This window comes from Macadamia integrifolia, chromosome 7, assembly GCF_013358625.1.
Source record: "Macadamia integrifolia cultivar HAES 741 chromosome 7, SCU_Mint_v3, whole genome shotgun sequence".
NCBI lineage: Eukaryota > Viridiplantae > Streptophyta > Magnoliopsida > Proteales > Proteaceae > Macadamia > Macadamia integrifolia.
This window is the reverse complement of record NC_056563.1, coordinates 11,110,203-11,130,717: the sequence shown is the minus strand read 5'-3', so window position 1 is coordinate 11,130,717 and position 20,515 is coordinate 11,110,203. Positions and strand designations below refer to the sequence as shown.

Below are 20,515 nucleotides of genomic sequence, written 5' to 3'. Positions count from 1 at the left end.
GAAGCAGGATCTTATCTCACCAAGGACGTAGGAAACCTTGTCGAACCTCGTAAATCGGTGTGCATTGTTTGTTCTTGTTTTTCCATTATCTTCTGCATCGTTTTAGGGTTAAGTAAGGTAGTTTACTTGCGAAGTGTTAGCGAGCGAGAGTTTACTTGCTTGTTACCAAAGGTACGCAGTAGCTTACTTAGCTTGCTACTTAGAAAGGAAGGCTAGCTGTTGAAATGGCTGAGCAGACTAGACTGAGTTCTCTCCACTCCTAACTCCAGTTTATCCGACCGGGCAAACAACTATGACTTTCATCCCCACATTTCTATAATATCTTGTAAGGAAGTAAACAACAAACAACTTTATAACAAATGAAAAATATTACAAAGAATCATCAAATATTATATCACAACTTCTAACAACTAGAAGCATAAGTTTGGATTAATCACCGTCTCTTGTGGTCTTTGTCTCATAAGCCACCCATTAAGCGTAAGCTGTAGAAGCTTAATATAAACTAAATATCTTTTCAAGATTTATAAGACTTACTCCTCCTCCTTAATGCGTAATGATGAATCTGCTGGTGTACGATATCTTGTATTTTGTCACAATTTAATCCATGAGTACTGGTGCAGTGCCTCGACAGGCAGGAAGACGATCACACTAGCCGGTTTGCGGGCTGTGGGGGTTGCAAGGGGGCAGGAGGCCCCCTTGCATAGCGGGGGTGTAGGGGGCGCAACCCCTACTCGAATTTTTTATTTGAGGGTAGTTACATACTTTTTAGATTAGGGTTTTTTCACTATATATTTGTAGCGAGAGTTTTTTTTTTTGTAATGCAAGAAATATTGAGAGGTGTGAAAACGAGCGCTGTAACCCTATTCTCCATTGATAGTGAAATAAGATCTTATCTCACCGAGGACGTAAGTAATCTTATCAAACCTCATAAACTTATGTGTGGTGTTTGTTTTTATTTTTTCATTGTCTTCTACATTATTTTAGGGTTGAGTTTCTACAAAATTCGACAAAAAAAAATGCCTAATGATGAAGAAAGTTTACGGACTACCTAAAAAAAAAAATGGTGGGGATGGGGAGCCTACTTAAGTACAGTGAGGCAAGGAAGAAAGACAAAGAGAATGTGTCGGCGCACACTCGCTGCCACTTAAAAAGGAAAGAGAGAGAAAGAGAGAGGATGTGTTGGTGAACCCTTAGCCACATACTTAAAAACACGTTTTCTAAATAAAAAAAAAAAAAATCCACCATTTTCACATTCCCATTTCTCATTCGCTCTGCAAAGTAACAATACAGTTCGAAAGATGATTGATGTTTGATTTTTCAAAATTGAGCCATATGGAAGAATGACGTGGCCAACCATGATTTGGACGTTTTGTCTTAGAATCTCATTTTAAAGTTCAAACATTATTCAATGACTGTTGACCACAAAAACTATCACACGACCTTACCTACCAACTACAATGAGAGAGATTTGATTGAGAATTTTTTGTTCGACAAGGAAGATGACATATACGAAGAAGCTTATTCGTTTTCGTCGCTCTCTTTAATGGAGTATATCGTTTCATCATTTGTCTTATAGGCTAGTTCATGTGACGAAGGATTAGGCAAGCATCAAATTGATACAATTTTAGTATAAACTGAGGAATCTCTTGTGTAATCTACACCTACACCTAGACACAAGTAGCTAAGTAGCTGTAAAAAGACCACATTACCATCTGCCTCGTTTATTGAAAATACTCCCATTGTGCCTTCTCATTAACACAGAAAATAAAAATATAAAATACTGACATTTAACATTGCAGAATGAAAAAAAAAAATCCTTTTTGAAGTAAAAAACAAAGTGAATTGAAAATGTAATTGGATACCATTAACATTTTTGAATACCCTTTGAATAGCTACTTGATTCAAATGTTTCTAAAAAATGTAGATAAAATTTCATTATATACATTCTTCCTATGTATTGGATTCTTCATATCCTTTTTTCAAACTAGATGTTAATGTGAATGAACCATAAATAATGTAACCCTATTCTTAATAGATTCAGCTTAAAATAGCATATCCAAATTATAAGAAATCTTAGGGAAGCCACGATTGCAGAATTTGCACCTTGGTGTTCCTTACACTAGGTTGTAGGGTTCTTTCTCTCTATGAATTTATCTTCTTTTGATATGGTATTTTGGTAATATTACTAAAATTTTAAATCATAGTTCAAATAACATTCCTTGTTTATTTATTTTTTACTTTGGATTAAAATTAATCATTGAAATGCATGTGAGCACCTTTATCATGTGGGCTAAACCATGTATTGGCATATGATAAATATTGAAACATTATATTTCACACAGGCACATTGACACAAATAGAAAGATCCTCTTTTTATAAGTGATATTAATTAAGAAAAAAAGGAAGCCCAAAAAGCTGCATTGCGTTGGCATGTACCTAAGACAATTTTTGAGGGGGGTGTGTGAAATGATTGCCCAACCTTTTCAGTAAAAGAAAATTCACCCTACCCATTATGAAATATATATATTTTTTTGGTAGAGCTAGTGCTCCTACCGGACCACATATTGGTGCTGACCAGGCTGTCTCTCCTAATTAAGTGGGACAAAAATTGCCACCCATCACACCCCTAAGCCGAAACACATGTCCGCATGAAAGATTGCCCTACCCACTAGCGCTCCCATTGGCCTAGGAGTTTAATGTCTGCCCTTAATTGCCTGACTACCACAGATTCATATTCTGTAATAAACACACTGGTCCATTACTCCACCTCTTGGTAAAGTTCTGCCTCTATTCTAAGAATGCCTAGACACCACAGATGCCCCTTTGAGTTTGAGCCAGGCAAAGAAGCACTATTTACTACAATCTGTAATTAATACACTGCTTCATTACTCTTCTTGGTAATTTCCTGTTTTTATCTCTCTCTCTCTCTCTCTCTCTCATGCTTGTGACATTACAGAAGACCCTTGAGAATGGAGGGTTGATTTATACGAGTGAGCTCGGCAAAGAAGAGCTATTTCCTCAGTGCCCAAGCTGATACTGTGCCCAATGAATCGACTAGCCCTTTGGCCCTTTGGTAAGCCTCTCCTTCTCGTCTCTGCTACTAATAGCCCTGGACTGTGGCATTTTTTTTGGTTCTTTTATTTATGCTCTGATATAGTTTAATTGAGTCAAATTGTAGGAGTTTCAATACCAATAAAAATTGATACACTTCTTTCTCAAACTGTTCGTCACACTCTGTTGCATTTGAAGGTTTTACCTAATTTAGAATCTCTTTTGATGGTGGAAAACCAAAACTGTTAGCTGGATATCTTGAATTTTGTTAGTTTCCTGTCAATTTGAGCCTGGAAAAAGGAAGGAATAACTATTAACTCAGTTACATCATCAATTGCGTCATTATCAACTGAGATTAATATCATTAGATTTGGATATAGTATTTAAATTAGTGGGAAATGGTTAGGCCCTTGATCACTGGAAAGTTGATGATATAATACTACCAGAGCTGATTTTAATATTACAGAAAACAAATACTCTGTTTTGGAAATACAAAGGTTTCTAACCATCAAAGGGAGTATTTCCCCGAAGTTCAAAGGCATATCTTTCATTATTGATTCCCACTTTGAAATCTTGGTAATTTTTCTGTTCTTTCTGGAATGTACACTCATGGTTGCAGACCAAATTCAAAATCCCATCTTACCTACCATAATACCATAATAAAAAGGTGTGATTTTTCTTTCACTCATAACTTTTTCTTCCACTCAGATATTTATTATGTAAGAACTTAAATGGTGGGGCCTTCACAGTTTGATGCGTGATATATGTGGTTGCATTCCTCACTGTTCAGTCACTTTTGACTTGTGATCCTTAGATTTTCCTAGTTCTAAATGATTTATTTGATTTCTTGGTAATCTGTTGTCAATCCAGTGGGCTTACAAAGAGGCTTGTAGAAGCTTACTTATTATTTCACATATTTGATGATCAAAAAGGCTATTTGTATATGGAGATGAACTACAGATGTTGTAGTTGAAGCTTTGGGATGAACAAGAAACATCAAGGAATGGGCTCTTTGTCCTATTTTATGCTTCTTCCATTCTTCTTCTGCTTTTGGAAGCTGTGTCACTCAGCCTCAGACACCATGATTCCAAACCAATCAATCAGAGATGGAGATAAACTTACTTCCTCAGGAGAGAAGTTTGTTCTTGGATTCTTCAGTCTAGGTACTTCCAAGAATCGCTACGTCGGAATCTGGTACAATCTCCTTCCACAGCAAACGGTCATATGGGTTGCCAATAGGCAAAACCCACTTGCAGACTCGACTGGAGTTTTTACTCTTAGAAATGATGGCAGTCTTGTGATTTCAGACCAAAGACAGACCACTCTCTGGTCAACAAACTCGTCCATGGTGTCGCGAAATTTAACTGCAAGGCTTCTTGATTCTGGTAACTTTATCGTAACAGAAGGAGACCCTAACAATCCACTGTGGCAGAGTTTTGATCATCCATCCAATACTTTTTTGCCTGGCATGAAGATTGGAGTGAATCTAAGCACAGGAGATAGTTGGCTTCTCAGTTCTTGGAAAAATATGGAAGACCCAGCCTTCGGACATTTCACATTTGGAGTTGACACAAAAGCAATGAATCAGCTATTCATATGGCCTAAAACCACTGGCCACCCACTTATGTTGGTCAATATCCCTGATGATAAGAACTCTTATCCGTACATGGTCAAAACAGAGGAAGCAGTTTACTTGGAATTTTCTTCTTTTCAGACAATGTCAAGGCTTGTGATGGGCACATCAGGCCAACTGCAGTTGTTCACGTGGTTGAATACAAGTCAGCAGTGGATCAAAATTTGGTCCCAACCAAATCAACTGTGCAATGTTTATGCTGCATGTGGGGCTTACAGTATATGCAACTTCTACAAAATGCCAGACTGTAAGTGCTTACCAGGGTTCTTGCCCACATCAATCCAGGACTGGGATTTGGGTGATCGTTCAACAGGATGCCAGAGAATAACGGCCTTGCAATGTGGATCACAGGATAGCTTCCAGTCTGTGCCAAATGTAAACGTGACAAGATCTACATTGTGGTTAGGATCTGCAAGTGCAGAGGACTGTAAAGCTGAATGCCTAAATAGTTGCCATTGTAGTGCTTATGCCTACGTTGATGTGGGTGCTGGTAACTTCTCTTGTTTCCTTTGGTCTGGTGATTTGCTTAATATTCGAGATGACAACAGCATGAATGAAGATCTGTATGTACGTGTCGCAGTATCTAAATCCCGTAAGTTATTTTTTTCTTCCAGAACTGATATTATTGTTGTTCCTCTAATTCAAATGTTATCAGACCATATTGGATCACCTCCTGAACCAACGCGAGCAATAGAAGTATAAATGAAGTATACTACCTTCCTAGCCAATTAACTATTTATACATTCCTTTGGATCAAATTCCATTTCGGGTCTTACAAAACAATGAGGGAAAAGAAGGCCAAAATGGAGGTTCTTGAGGTTAGTTGTGGGCTAGTTGTCATATTTTTATTTATATCTGAAAGGTAATGTTGAGAAAAAAACAAAATCAAAAACTTCTAAGGAGAACTACATTTTTTCCCTCTTGTTGCTGGGGATCAATAAGAAGTTATCCAGCTAAGAATCTTACTTCACAAGCTGAAATTTAACACTTTGTAATTAACAGAGTTGTGTAGCTAATCCACTGGAATCCTGGCTGAACCCTCTACCCAGACCTCTTGTGCTTTATTTTTTATTTTTATGTTTTGGGTGGTTTCTTTTCACAATCATCTCTTTTAAGTTTAATATTCATACTTTTTTTTTTCAATATTTAATTTAGTTGATTATAATTCTTTATTTGTTGCCAAGTAATACATGTTGGAAACTTTTGTGAGTTAAATTCTAGATTAAATAGATACCTTTTTCTTTATTTCTCTTATGGGAAGTGGACTTGTGAAGAGAATACAAAAAGCGTTGGTGATACATACAAAAGATGTAATCTTTGTGGTAAATTGAGAAACACATCAAAATTATATAAAATAAACCTAGAGTCTCTAGTTATTGGAACCAAAGTTTTCTTAGAAAGAGTGCATATAATTGATATGGGAGGCTGTCAATGAAAGCAAATCAACATCTAGTACATCTATTACATCTGAAAGTTAACTAGTGACAAAAATAATTGACTTGTGCCAGATGGAAACATTTATACTTGCATTTCAGTAAACCAATAGCAAGCATTGTCCAAATTCATTCATTTGGAGTTGGTTTCTGGTCTTTGGAATCTCAAAGGAGGACTGTTCAGTGGTAGGCCTTTAAACCCTGCATCACTTGTATAATGTATGGTAAATCCAAAATTTTGGTGCACAGTGGATCAATTCGTTGTGCCTAGGAATGCAGAAAAAATTGTTGCCACCCAACTTCAATATTATGATACCTGAATGTGTCCTTCTGTTTCCATGTGCAGGGCATGAGAGGCGATGGTTTCCTGTCATAGCTATCGTGGTCTTTGTCACAGGAATTTTTGTCTTGGGCATCTCAAGGATGTGGATAATTGAGAGAAAAGGTGAAACAGATCTTTGGTCAATAAAAATAAATCAATTTTCTAAAAGGAATTTTTTGAGCCTGAGTATATATCCCTAGACGACTGTCCATGAGCACAAGACAGGACACAAAACCAGCTAGGAGGTTTTGGGCCCAACACTTGATGGATTCCATCTAAGAATCCTACAGGTCAAGAAGTCAATATGGTTGGAAATCAAGCAGCTTCCATTTATTTGTAAACTTTTTTGATGACATTCCTTTGGATGGCTTAAAAATAAAATGCCTCTAGATCTCTTGATAAACTAGATCAAACGGTTTATAATAACTCGTGGTGCTGATTTTTGGCCCAAGATATCTCCTAGATGAAGCAGAAATGTGGAACCAGATGCATTGTAGTGTACAATAGACGCATTTTTAGATAGTGCATCGGAATTCCTCCCCCCCACCCCTCTCTTTTTTGTGCACTCTGGCTCATGATGTTGCATTTTAGTTGGATGTATATTAAAGCTTCCATCCTTTTCCATTGTTCAGGTTCATTAGGGGCTAGTTTCTCTGCTACAAAACTAATATTGGATGCAGCTAATTTTAAAGAAGATGAAAGTGAAGTCATTGACATACCACTTTTGAGTTTTGAATTCTTAGAATTTGCAACTAGTAACTTCACAGAATCAAATAAGCTGGGACAAGGAGGCTATGGGCCTGTATACAAGGTATGGTTTTCCCTGACTTGAAAAATCTAAAACCCTTGATTTTGTAGTTGGATATTAATTCTACAATTGAAAAGATAAAAAAAATGTAACGATGATAATGATCTCTTTTCCAGGGTAATTTGCCTGGAGGGCAAGGAATAGCAGTGAAGAGGTTAGATAAGGCTTCTCAACAAGGATTAGAAGAATTCAAGAATGAGGTTATGCTAATTGCCAAGTTACAACACAGGAATCTTGTTAAGCTTTTAGGTTACTGTGTTCATGGAGATGACAAGATGCTAATCTATGAATACATGCCTAACAAGAGCTTGGACTCCTTTCTCTTTGGTTTGCTCCTATGACCTGAGATTCTACTCTCCAACATAGAATTCATGATTCATATAATAAATTATCAAGATCCAAATATTCCAGATCAGAATTTCTGTACTTGATTGCAGTGATGATTAACTCTTAGCACTCACATGCTATCAATGACAGATCAAACTAGAAGCTCTTTACTGAATTGGGAAAAGCGCTTTAACGTCATCTTGGGCATTGCCAGAGGGCTTCTCTATCTACACCAGGACTCTAGATTGAGGATCATTCACAGGGATTTGAAAACTAGCAACATTCTACTGGATGAAGAGATGAACCCCAAAATATCGGATTTTGGTATGGCAAGGATTTTCGGCGGAGATCAGACTCAAGCAAATACAAGAAGGGTAGTTGGTACATAGTAAGTTTCTCATCTAAATCTAACTATGGTGTATTAAGCCTACCTGCCTCTATCCCCTTAAATGTAAGAGTCAAAATTTTCAATATATAAATGAGCACACTTTCCAGAAACTACATATTTGAAATACTTGGTCTAATTTTGTTAAGAATGGCATGCAGTGGTTATATGTCTCCAGAATATGCATTAGATGGACTCTTCTCGGTGAAATCTGATGTCTACAGCTTTGGTATTATAGTACTTGAGATCATTAGTGGGAAAAAGAATGGTAGCTTTTATGACTCTGAACACTTTTTGAGCCTTCCAGGTCATGTAAGTAAAAAAAAAATTAATAATAAATAAATTCTCATCCTTCCAAAAAGTTTGATTTTTCATATTGTCTTCATTTGTAACCATAGATTCAAATGTGTCCAGGCATGGAGATTGTGGAAAGAAGGCAGTGGACTGGACTTAATGGATCCATCATCAAGAGAAGCATGCAATTCCTCTGAGGTGTTGAAATGCATCCAAGTTGGCCTCTTATGTGTACAGGAAGATGCCATAGATCGACCCACCGTGGCTTCAGTTCTTCTGATGCTAGCTAGTGATATTGCAACTCTTCCAAGTCCGAAACGACCGGCCAGCTTCATTAGGAGAAGTCTTTCCAGCATAGAATCATCTTCTTGTGGACCAACAAGTTGCTCCATGAATGAGGTAACGGTTTCTTTAGTAGAAGGTCGATAAGGGTGTGCCTCATGCAAATGCTTGAGATTTTGTAAGAGCAGATCGAACTTTGTTTGGGTTTCCTGAACCAAGAACCGTTCAACCTAGCTATTGAATTTTATACTTGGGGGTGCTTGTAACATAATTTTTAAGGCGGTAAGGCAACGGAGGCGTTTGAGGGTCTTTCGAAGCGCCTTAGCGATAAGACGGGCATAAAGCGTCGTCTTATTGACTAAAACGTTCATGTGTAATTTTTTTATAAAACCAATATATTTGACTCAAATCCTAGTTGAATCTTATTACTCATATGTTAAAATAAATATTAAAGGTTCATATTCATACCAATGTAAGATATTCATCAAGAAAACAAATCAATAAAGTGAATAAACTAAGTTTATCTTCATCAATCATCAATCGTCAATATTCAATCATCAATCATCAATCATCATAACATATTAACATATAATATAAATACATAATTATGAAACAAAATTATAAATATAAAGAAAAGAAAACATAAAAAATATAAGTATTTATTGTACTTACCTCTATGATGCTAAAATGAGTGCCTAAGCCCTAAGGTCATCCATTATATTTCGACTCCTGTCAAAGAAGAATGAAGCTCACAGCTATCAGAGCAAACTCACCGCTGTCGGAACAAAATGGTCGTCTAGATCAGTGGTTCTTCTTTGTTCCTTGATTCCTTCTCAAAACCCTGTCTTAAAACCCTTGATAAAATCCAAACCCTGTTTGTGAATCGTGTTTTTGTTTTGTTTATTTTGGTTATTTTTTGTGGAGTAAAGCTAATCCCATACATCTCAAGTGTTAACAAAATCATACACCTATCAATAAAAAATCTATATTTGAAATCTTCATCAAGTAATTTTAAAATGTGTTAGAAAAAAAAAAAACCCATAAGGTGCCACTTCACGCAAGGCGGAGCACTGCCTTACTATCTCTAGGCCGCATCAGCGCCAAGGCGCTGGTAAGGCGACACCTTAAAAACTATGGTTTGTGATCCATGGTATCAATGCTGTACATGATATACAAGTTCAGATCACACATTGGAATATCATCCTACATGTATAATGTATATAGTTTGCTACATATGGTCAAGTTATAATGATATTAAATTTCATTATGCATTTTCATACCATACCGAGTTCCTGCCATTTCGTGTTTGTATGGTCGTCACAAAGACAAATTGAATATAGAAAGCTAGTTATTGTAATCTAAGTTTCATTCCTGACTGTTTTTTAGGGATCATTTCTCATCAAGTCTGAATTAGAAAGAATTTTGTGTAACATAGTCGAATAGTGCCTACATGTATATCAAAATGAAAATAGAAGAATTAGGCTACTAAAGTCATTTATGGAAAAATTGAGTGGGCTTCAGACTAGTGTGATCAAATGTGCTAAACTGGTCATGGGAATATAGCTGCTGAAGTGAGGTTAATCCTAAAGGATGATAAAAATCATGGACAGGTTGCAAGTGAAAATTTTCAAACCTAAAAAATGATAGTTTTGTATTCATTACTTAACATGATTGTGAGAACTACTTGAGTTTCTTATCATATTTAATAATGATGCTTTTTAGGTGTGATTTTCATGGGTATGAGATTGTTGTCTAGTTGTGTGATCCCTACATTAGCATAGGGGTCAATGAGGATGTGTGCAGGGGCATCAATATGGATAAAAGTTTTTATTTTATAGCGGGTGGGGGGGGATAATTTGGCTTGTTCCTATGTCTTGGTGCAGGGTGGACTGGCAACATTTTTTTTTTCCCAATTTTTTATTTTGCTTTTCAAACCCAAAGGATTTGGATGCAGAGTAAAGTGAAATTTATAGTCAAATATGGATTGATTTGGAGTTGGTTATGTAATATAACCATGTCGTGTAGTGATTATAAAACTTCCCTTTTAGGTTTGACAAATTCATTTCCTTTCCCTTTGGTTTCAATTGGTTGGAGGAGGAATTAAAGGGAAGGTAAGTGAAATTTTAAACTTAAAAAAAGGAATTATTATAATCATTACCCCATATGACTATATCACTAACTCCAAATCATGCTATATTTGATTATTAAATTTTACTTTATTTTGCATCCAAAACCCTTTGCTATAAAATGTAACATAAAACCTACATATAAAATGTATCATTACTAAATATGATAAGAAATCTAAGTAGTTTATGCAATCACATGGTGTAATAATTACAAAACTTCATTTTTAAGTTTGAAAATTTCCCTTCCCTTCCTTTCCCTTCTTAGCTTTCCTTTAAGTTTTCCTTGCAATCATACATAGCCTTTAATTTCCCTTACAACCAAATGGAGCCTAAGGAAGGAGGTAAGGGGGTAAAAATAGAAGAAGACTAATGCATGACGGAAAAAATATGACCACATCTGGGGTACTTAAAAAATATTCCTCTAGTCATCGAAGTTTAATTATTGAGGTTATTTTTGGTTGCAAGAGATACTTTAGGAAAAAAGAAACCTTTACTCTATGTGATCCCATGTGATGGTATAAATTGCCTCATTTTTTAAATATATTTAGTAATGACACATTTTACATATAATTTTTATTTTACTTATTATAGTAAAAAATTTTGGATGCGAAGTAAAGTGAAATTTAATAACTAAATATTGAATGATTTGAAGTTAATGATGTAGTCAAATGGGGTGAATGATTACAATATTTCTTTTTTTAAGTATGAAAATTTCATTTTTATCCAAATGGAACTTGGATGATTGTTCGATCTGGTGTTTGGTATTTCAATTGTATGCACTTTCAGATTGTTAAAAGACAGTCCTACAGGTTTCTGCATGGTTTCAAGTATCGGTCTTGTATCGGCCGTATCGGATCAGTATCGGCTGAGATTGATACCCGATTCCTGACCAATCCGGAGCGGTTATCCGTATTGTTTCAGGGGTAAAATAGTAAAATATTAGTAATTAAAAAAAAAAAAAAAAAAAAGGGCAAAACCGACCAATACCCACCGATCCCATCGCGTAAATCCTTGGGTTTCTGTGTTTTTTCTTAATTATCATATATATTATCCACCTTATGTGGCTGAACGCCTCTCTACAGCTAATTAAACTGCCCAAGCTCTTGCCCCCTACATCTATCAATTCTTTTCCCGGACCATGTGGGATTCATTTATCTTGTCAGTGTAGCTATTCTAGCGCAAATGGTCTGGCTTTCATCAACCTGATGACCTTTAACATTTCAGTTACACTGTTTTTGGATTGATGCTGCCCTACTACAAAGAATCCTGGTTTGGTGACATTTTTTCAGTGGTTCTTTCAGGCCTCTGACCACAATATCTTTCAATAGGAGAAAAGAACACTATCCTTGTGCCCTCTCACAGGTTGCTGTAAGATGATGCCTCTACCCCCGGGTGAATACCCATAAGGCCATAAATGTTCCCCATTGACCTAGGTGCTGGCATGGAGGTCATGCGACCAGTTCATGTTAAGACAATTTTTTTTATATTTGGTAAAAAGCAAAAAAAAAAAAAAAATCATAAGAATTAGAGTCTGACCTGATATGGAAGTTTCAATGACCTATAATTAAAATGCGAAAATATTCCTATGCCTATGGCCTATGTGGGAGAAAGAATCCATCCGGCTGCTTTTTCAACGTGATCATTAAATCTATGCCATTGAAATAAAAACCCACGTGTAAACATAAGCATCATTGTCATGCGAATAGTAAATTCAGTCTTTTAAGTATATTTTTGATCATTTCAGCCGCAGAATTGATCAAATAATTTTTGCCTTTCATCCATGATACTTCACAACTAGAGAACAAATGATACATGCTATCCTCATTGTAATGACATATTTACAATATAAATCTCACAAGGAATCTCTTGTTTACCTCCAAAATAACCTTTGACAAAAATGAATCACTACACTTCTGATGACACTCCATGTTCCAAACCAGGAAGGGGTTATACTACAAAAGGAATAAAAGAATACTAGAGCACAAAAAGCTGTCACATGTACATCGTTGCCTTGACTTTATGTAGGTGATATTGGTGTGCAGCAAAGAAACCCGAAAAATTAGAAGCCTCAATGGTTGAAACTGCTCTGATGCATCTTATTTTGGTGAAAACTAGTTCCTCTCTTGATAGGGGTTAGGAATGCAACAACTATTTCTTATATTTCTATCCAACTATAACCTGGATGTTTTCGAGATACTCTTTCTTCCATTCTCCTCATTACATTTGAGGCATCTCCCCAAGTACCCTCTTCAGAATAGACCTTTGACAGCAGTACATAACCTGCATCATTTTCAGGAGCCAATTGAATCAACTGCTGAGCAGCCCACTCTCCCAATTCTCTGTTTCCATGAATCCTACAACCACTTAGTAGGGATCTCCATATAGCAGGCCAAGGAGCAAAGGGCATTTCTTCAATGACACGTTTAGCCTCTCCAAGTAATCCATTTCGTGAAAACAAATCAACTAGGCAGCAAAAATTCTCTGCAGAAGGGTCCATCCCATGATCTGAACTAATCGAATCAAATGACCTACAACCTTCCTCAACAAGACCCAGATGACTGCAAGCTGAAATAACCGCCACAAAAGTTGGATGGGTAGGTTTTAGATTAGCTGACTTCATATTCTCAAAGATTTCAAATGCTTCAGCTACTAGTCCATGATGTGCATAAGCCATGATCATCGTATTTAGGAGGACCAAATCATCATATCTGGATGCCTGATTGAAAGCCAATATTGAGCTTTCAATATCTCCACATTTTGCAAAAGCATCTATAACTGCACTTGCAACATACACATGCTTCTCAAACCCTGTTTTTATTACAAGCACATGAATGCATTTGGTTTGGTGATAAGCACCCATACTGGAACAACTGTTTAAAACACTACCCAGAATAAACTCATCAGGTTTCTTCCCAGTTTCTCTCAGGCAGTTGAGAAGTACTAGAGCTTCATAGCTATGGCCTCTCAGCACAAATGCAGAAATCATAGTCCCCCAAGATGCCAAGTCTAATCTCTTGATTCCATTAAAAGCCATAACTGAATCCTCCAACAGTTGAATTCTTGAATAAGCATTAATTAACGAGCAACACACAAATTCATGAAAACCATAACCAGACTTGATTATAGCACTATGGATTTGTCTGACTATTTCTTGATGTTCAGTTCTAGAAAAAGCCCCTAAGATGCTGGAAAAGGTAAACTCATTTGCTTTATATCCCAGCTCCCAAAACTTACAGAACATATCTAGTGCTTCTTGTGTACAGCAATTTGAGTTATACCCATTGATCATTTCATTACAAGTGGTAATATCTTTGGTGTGGGTGCTCTCAAACAGAGAATGTGCTCTTCCTAATTCCCCACATGTGAAGAACATATTGATTAGGGAGTTTACAACGAGGGCTTTGTTATAGAACCCAAGATGATAAGCAACACAATAGAACTGAAGTCCAAGCACAACATTAAAGACAGCCCCGCATAGCCTAAACACAATTGAGAAAGTAACATGGTTTGGTTTCAAACCAGATGATAGCATTCTAGCGAACAAGCTTGCAACTTCTCCAGCATTCTCATCTAGAAATAAGCCAGTAAATACAGTATTCCAAGATATGATATCTTTCACTCCCATCTTATCAAAAAGTTTCAAAGCAGAGTTCTCTCCACCAGTTTTAAAGTACATATCAATGAGAGAATTCATCCCAGAAGTACTAAACTCTATTTGATTCCGAATAATCATTGCATGAATCTGTCTCCCAAAATTCAAATCACCTAAATCTGAACAACCATTGAGAGCATTTATAAATGTGAGTTGGTCCATGATTATTCCTTTCAAGTGCATCAAAGAAACAAGTTCCATAGCTTCAAAGTAATGACCATTAAGTGCATACCCTCCAATCATGGCATTCCAACAACCAACATCATTACTATCCATACCTTCAAACACCCATTTGGCTGCTTCAATATCCCCACATTTTGCGTACATATTGAGAACTGAGCCACCAACAAAATAATTATTCTCAAGTCCAATCTTTATAGCAAAACAGTGACAGGACAAACCAAATTCAAGATCCTCAAGACTAGCACAGCTTTTCAGGACACTGCCAAGAGCAAATTCATTAGGCCTCAACCCAGCTCTAATCATGTCCAAATAAATCTCCAAACCCATTTCAAACTCCCCATTTTGAATGGCACCCGAGATCAATGAAGTCCAGGAAACAACATTTCTCTCAGTCATTTCGTCAAACAGCTTCAACCCACAACCTAAAGAAGCACATTTTGAGTACATAACAATCAAATTATTTTGTGAGAAGAGATCCTTGGAGAATCCTGACTTGACGATCTGCCCATGAATTTGATGGCCTAGAACAATTGATTTGAACTTTGAACAGAAGGCAATTACAGTTGCAAATTCTATTGGGTCTTTCTTCTCCACAAGAATTGGTAGCGATGGAGAGGATTTTGAAGCTTGGGGTTGATGGGCTATGTTCAGATGACGATTTGGATGTTTATTCGGAAAGGGTAAGAAAGATTTGACCTCCAAAGCAAGTGGAAGCCGCGAACTTCTCATGAGTCACGACTCACGTCGCAGCGAAACGAACCGATTCATGATTCATGAGATAATATTGTCTCTGGTTTTGAGTTTAAATTACTTCGAATTTGTTTTAATTTGAGTTTTTATCAAGGCACTCGTTGTAGTATAGTGGTAAGTATTCCCGCAATCCCGCCTGTCACGCGGGTGACCCAGGTTCGATTCCTGGCAAACAGCGTTAAAATTTTTTTGATGATTTGATTTGATATGGTAATTTGATACGATTTTGGTAATAGTACCATTTTTTTTGTAGAAGTTTTCAGGACCAAATTGACACTCTTTTTAAGGTTGTTTTTCACTATAGAAAACTTTTGAATTACAACCGTAGTTAGTAAATTTGGGAATGACAATGATACAAGCAAGGATTAAAGTATCGGTATCGATCATCGTATCGGTCGGCCAAAATTAAGATACGTATCAGAGGGTATCGTATCGTATCGTATCGAAGATACACTAAGATACGCTAAAGATACACAAATAAATGGATAGAAAACATTTTTTTAAACACTTTTGCATAAAGAATTTGTTAAAAAAAGCTATTGATAACATGTATTATGCATAAACACTAAATTGAGGGTATCATACTAAGAATTTAAGGTCTGTAGTTGTCCCATAAATGTAAAATCTTTGTTTCCAACCTTGATTTCCACTTTAGTTAGAGAGAAATATGACTGGCAGCAACTTTAGAACAAAAACCCTTCAAAAAATAGTTTTTTTTTTTTTTTTTTTTTCCTGAAAAATTACCCATATTGGCCATTATATGACCGTAGCGGATACTCATCGATACGTACCGATATATATATTGATACTCACCAATACGTGCTGATATATACCGATACGTACCGATCGATACATACCGATACTCACCGATACGTACCAATACATACCGAAACGTACATTTTACCTTAATTTTATATTTTTCATAGAGTCGTATCGAGGCATGTCGTATCGTATCGATATGTATTAGTGGTGTATTGATGCATATCGGTATGTATTGTAGGATATATATCAATACGAAATGATTTAAAAAATTCAATGTATCGTATCGATGTGTATTGTATCGGCCGACTAAATTTAAGATACGTATCGGAGGGTATCGTATCGGTATCGGAGATACTTAAAACCATGGATACAAGAATAGATAAGACGTGTGTGAAAATGATACGTTATGTGTTTAATACTGTCACGGTGTGAGTAAAAATATAAAAAAATATATATATATATATATATTTATCATGAAATATATATGTACTTAGAACTTTAAGCCAAAAAGAAACTTAAAAGACTGTCTTTATGCTTAGTTGAAATAAATAACCGGGTAAAGAAGTATATAAGGAGTATTCCTACATCCCTGCCTTTGTTTGGACTTTGATTGGGATGGGATTTTGGGTTTTGTTATTTATTTATTTATTTTTAAATAAATAATATTATTAAAATAAATAATACAAAAAAATATAGGAAACATGTGTTTAATTCAACATCCCATAATAAACGATAGATTGAACAATTAAACGTTCGGATACAACAAAAATACTTGTATTTTCTAACTATGATTACAATTGATATCAACTCTGCCACTCACACTTAAATAATCTAAGAAACCCTAATCCCCATACATCCATAATCCGCACTGTTAACTCTACTAAGCATCGTTCTTTTTTACAATGTAAGAGACATCAACACTCTTAATATTTACAACTCTACAGAAACCAACAACCGTTGGACTAAACCCATATCCAACTGCATAATTTGAGCCTACATAATTTGAGCCCAAGCCCATACTGAACAAAATTAATTTGCCTAGCAAGAAATCGACACAAGCACCAAGGGCCCTTCTAATGAGATGGTATGGAATAGATTTTAAGTCTAAAACACATTCTGAAACTTAGGTTTTCTCTATTCTCTGACTTCCAAAATTGGTTCTAGACCCTGAATCTATTCCAAAAATGCATAGCAAACACAAGTAGCTCAGAATTACAGTCTTAGGCAGCATCCGAACCAATAGTCACGTTCTTTGGGCTGACGCTGCTCCACTCGTCCTGCTGCTGTTGGTCCATCTTCAACAGATTTAGCAGCATTGACAGGTCGCCCATCTTCGACACGTTTAGTATCATCATCATCATCATCATAAGTCAAGATATCTCGCACCGCCGGCAATGAATCAATTTTCTTTATGGTGCCAACCCTCACGTACTTGCTCTTGAAAGTATTCTCCCAGTCATTTAAGTTGTCAAGTTCAAGGAGGCTAAGACTAGAGATATCACCATTCAAATCCATCTCTTCAAAAGACATGGTTGCAAGAACTCGACTAGCATCCTTCCCAGAAAGTAAACCGTAAGGCCCATTTGGCCCATAAAATCTCTTGCTTGATGATACATCAAAGACTTGTCCCTTAATTGCTATCAACAAAGGCTTGTTTGGATCAGATCCATCATAGGTCTTTAACTCCTCCTCTGCTATTTCTCCAAGCTGAAGTGGTTCAAGAGAAGCCTCCATAACTTTTTTGCACAATTTGTGGTTGAGGCTACAAATTCTCTTTTTAAGTCTTAAGAAATCAAACCAAGAGCCTAAGACGTAGGAGGATCTCTTTTGAGTCTTGGAAATACTTTGGGAACGTTGTACACGCTTTCACTTTCCCTTCGCTTTATTTGATGTATCTTATTTTATTATTTGATCTTTAAAAGAACATTTTTTTTTTGTATGGTTTGAGTATTGGAAACTCGGTCAGATACGTACAAGACAATTTCTGCAGTTGTGGTGGAGGACTCAAATCAGAATGACAACAGGCGGGTCTAATAGGTGACCTGCCCCGCCCTCCCGCGCCCATTTCTAATCGGTAGGTTGTAGGTATGGCAAGGTCTGAATGCTTGATAAATTTTTGTGCAAGAGATTATTGTCTAATTAGTCGTGTGATATTCGCAGAGGGTGATAGTCAATAGAATATGTGTAAAGGCATCAACATAAATAAGATTTTTAAATTTATAAAGGGTACAATGATAATTTTGTGCACTCTTATTCCGTAATTGCACCGTAGAAAATCCAAAAATTACACCATTTTACTGCATCAAATCTCAAACCCGAGACCTCTTTGAACAAAGTGATGTCACCAATCATTTGAACAAGGGGATATTGACCAAGACCAAGGGTTTTCAGTATTGATATCTGATTGGCCTCGATCATGTATCGGTATCAGATCAAGGGTAAAATCACAAAAAAAAATATTTTTTTTTAATAAAAAATAGGGGTAAAACCAATTTATCCATCTGATACAGACTTATATAGTTGATTCAATTCCCAAGAATCAAATCCCTGCCGCAGGACCTGATATATTATTCTTCATGTTATCCTAGTACAATATGCCATGCAGCTTGTTATAGCAAACACTAACAAATATAAAAATAAATAAAACTAGATCCGCACAACACAGAGATTTAACGAGGTTCATTCACCGATGTAGTGTGTTACGTCTTCGGGGGAAGAAGAAGATGTTTCACTATTTAGAAGAGAGATTACGTCTAAGTAGCGGCAAGAAAACTCACCCTGAAACCCTAGCTCGAAAACCTCTTAAATTACAATGACTTGCTCAACAAGACAATAGTACATTATATACTCCTCCAAGTCAGGGGTCGATTCATCGGGTCACGGTTGATCGAGTTGAACCATACTGGGGACACTCCCACATAAGATCAATGCTGGGCTCCCTCTGCTTCCATCACAGATCTCGAAAAACTTCTTATTCGGATCGCCACCAAAATATGTCGGAGCAGTTCAATATTCAAAACAGGTCAAGAATTTGAGACAAACTTAATACAACCATCTCTCCAACATGGTTTTAAATATCAGTATCGACCAATATTGATACAGATGGGCTGAATGCCCCATATCAGGAATTTTTCCCCGATATATATATATATATATATAAATTGATTCTTGGATTGTACCAAAAAAAAAAAAATTGATTTTAGAGGATTTTGTCTTTTACTACGGACCATTACATCGATAAACTATCGGTAATTTGGTATTGGCCTCAAGGATGGTAAATCCTGGACCGATATTTGAAAACATACCGGCCAATCTATATCCCGAGACCCAAATCCTTTTTTCTGTTCAATTTGGGTATGGTTTGTTGTAGTTAATGGCAATTGGATCGGGTGTGGATTAGATATAACCCGCTCCATTTATTTCAGCTTCAACCGACCACGCATTAGGACATTCCAAGGTTTAAACGGATTAAAAACAGGAAAGAGAAAGAAAAGATATTTCCAAGGTCCATGGAAAATAGTTTCCAGCATCGGTACAAAGCCTCAAAACCCACTTCTTATGTATATATGACGTAGCAGATTGTCGGAGAATTATGGCTTACTTCTACACAAAGGAATTGCTTTGGCTGTCCGCCAATTTACGCCAAATGGAGGGTTGGTCAGACAATCAGATCCTAGGAATTGGTCTTTAGTGACATTACAGATTAGACCATAGTTAACATATTCGGATTTAGGAATTATTCGGGTGGAGAATTATTTGAAATAATTCAATTGGTTAATTTAAGGATTCGATCAAAAAAGCGATCAAAAAAATGGACAGAATAAAAATTGGAGTTGGATTCGGATTTGAGAATTATTAGATTAAAAAATAAAAGTCGAGCAAAAAATTGGGATATTATTTTTATAGTTTATTGCATATTTTTTATTTATCAAGTTATTAACTTGATTTGTATACTTAGAAGCAAATTACTTTATACAATAAAGTAAAAAACTATGAAAAAATTATCATTGAGCGATGGAAACAATGGTTATTGTAATCCAATTTCTACTCATAAAATAGATTAGGCCCCAAAACAGTGAAAGCAAGATTACAACTACAATTAAAACAAATAAATAAATTGACCATAAAAAATTTTACTATCCTTTTGCTTGGGTTCACAAGACCCATATTGCACTAAGACGCACTAATTTTTCAAAATTAAAGCAACAATATAAAAGAAGATTGATTGATACGGCGATATGAATCTGTCCTGGTCCCCCGGAACCTCAAATTATCCATCAAGGCTTGATATCTCCCCTATCTTAGGATGAACTGATGAAGTTATGAGAAAGAAATGAAACAAATAGTAAATTCGTACGATTGTTACAGAGTAATTAGGTGGAGAAAAAAGATGAGAAGAAGGAGGCGGAAATTTGGGGGAGAAGAAGATGAAAAAAAAAAAAAAACTATTTCGGTGGGGGGTACCGTGGGTTTCATATATGACATTTTGTTTGTATGTTTTTTTTTT

At 36.2% G+C, this 20,515-nt stretch overlaps 3 protein-coding genes across 4 annotated transcripts; 1 reads left to right on the top strand and 2 right to left on the bottom strand.

Moving 5' to 3' along the window:
- Positions 1-2,765: 2,765 nt before the first annotated feature.
- On the top strand, positions 2,766-8,784 carry LOC122085232 (G-type lectin S-receptor-like serine/threonine-protein kinase At4g03230). 2 transcript variants are annotated; one of them, XM_042653719.1, is made up of 8 exons: positions 2,768-3,073; positions 3,922-5,276; positions 6,464-6,562; positions 7,072-7,250; positions 7,364-7,574; positions 7,725-7,962; positions 8,121-8,271; positions 8,374-8,784. In XM_042653719.1, exons 2-8 carry the CDS (start codon positions 4,034-4,036, stop codon positions 8,680-8,682), a joined length of 2,430 nt encoding a protein of 809 aa, XP_042509653.1. In that variant the 5' UTR covers positions 2,768-3,073; positions 3,922-4,033; the 3' UTR covers positions 8,683-8,784. The 2 variants fall into 2 exon arrangements, with proteins under 2 accessions (XP_042509654.1, XP_042509653.1); XM_042653720.1 differs by lacking the exon at positions 6,464-6,562 and having other exon boundaries at positions 2,766-3,073.
- A 3,515-nt stretch (positions 8,785-12,299) lies between these two features.
- On the bottom strand, positions 12,300-15,273 carry LOC122083953 (pentatricopeptide repeat-containing protein At3g63370, chloroplastic-like). Its single transcript, XM_042651910.1, has one exon. It carries the CDS (start codon positions 15,223-15,225, stop codon positions 12,817-12,819), a length of 2,409 nt encoding a protein of 802 aa, XP_042507844.1. The 5' UTR covers positions 15,226-15,273; the 3' UTR covers positions 12,300-12,816.
- Positions 15,274-17,220: 1,947 nt separating this feature from the next.
- Positions 17,221-17,742, bottom strand: LOC122084734 (membrane steroid-binding protein 1-like). The gene has a single exon (XM_042653176.1). The coding sequence runs from the start codon at positions 17,740-17,742 to the stop codon at positions 17,221-17,223; it is 522 nt and encodes a 173-aa protein (XP_042509110.1).
- Between the last annotated feature and the right edge of the window lie 2,773 nt (positions 17,743-20,515).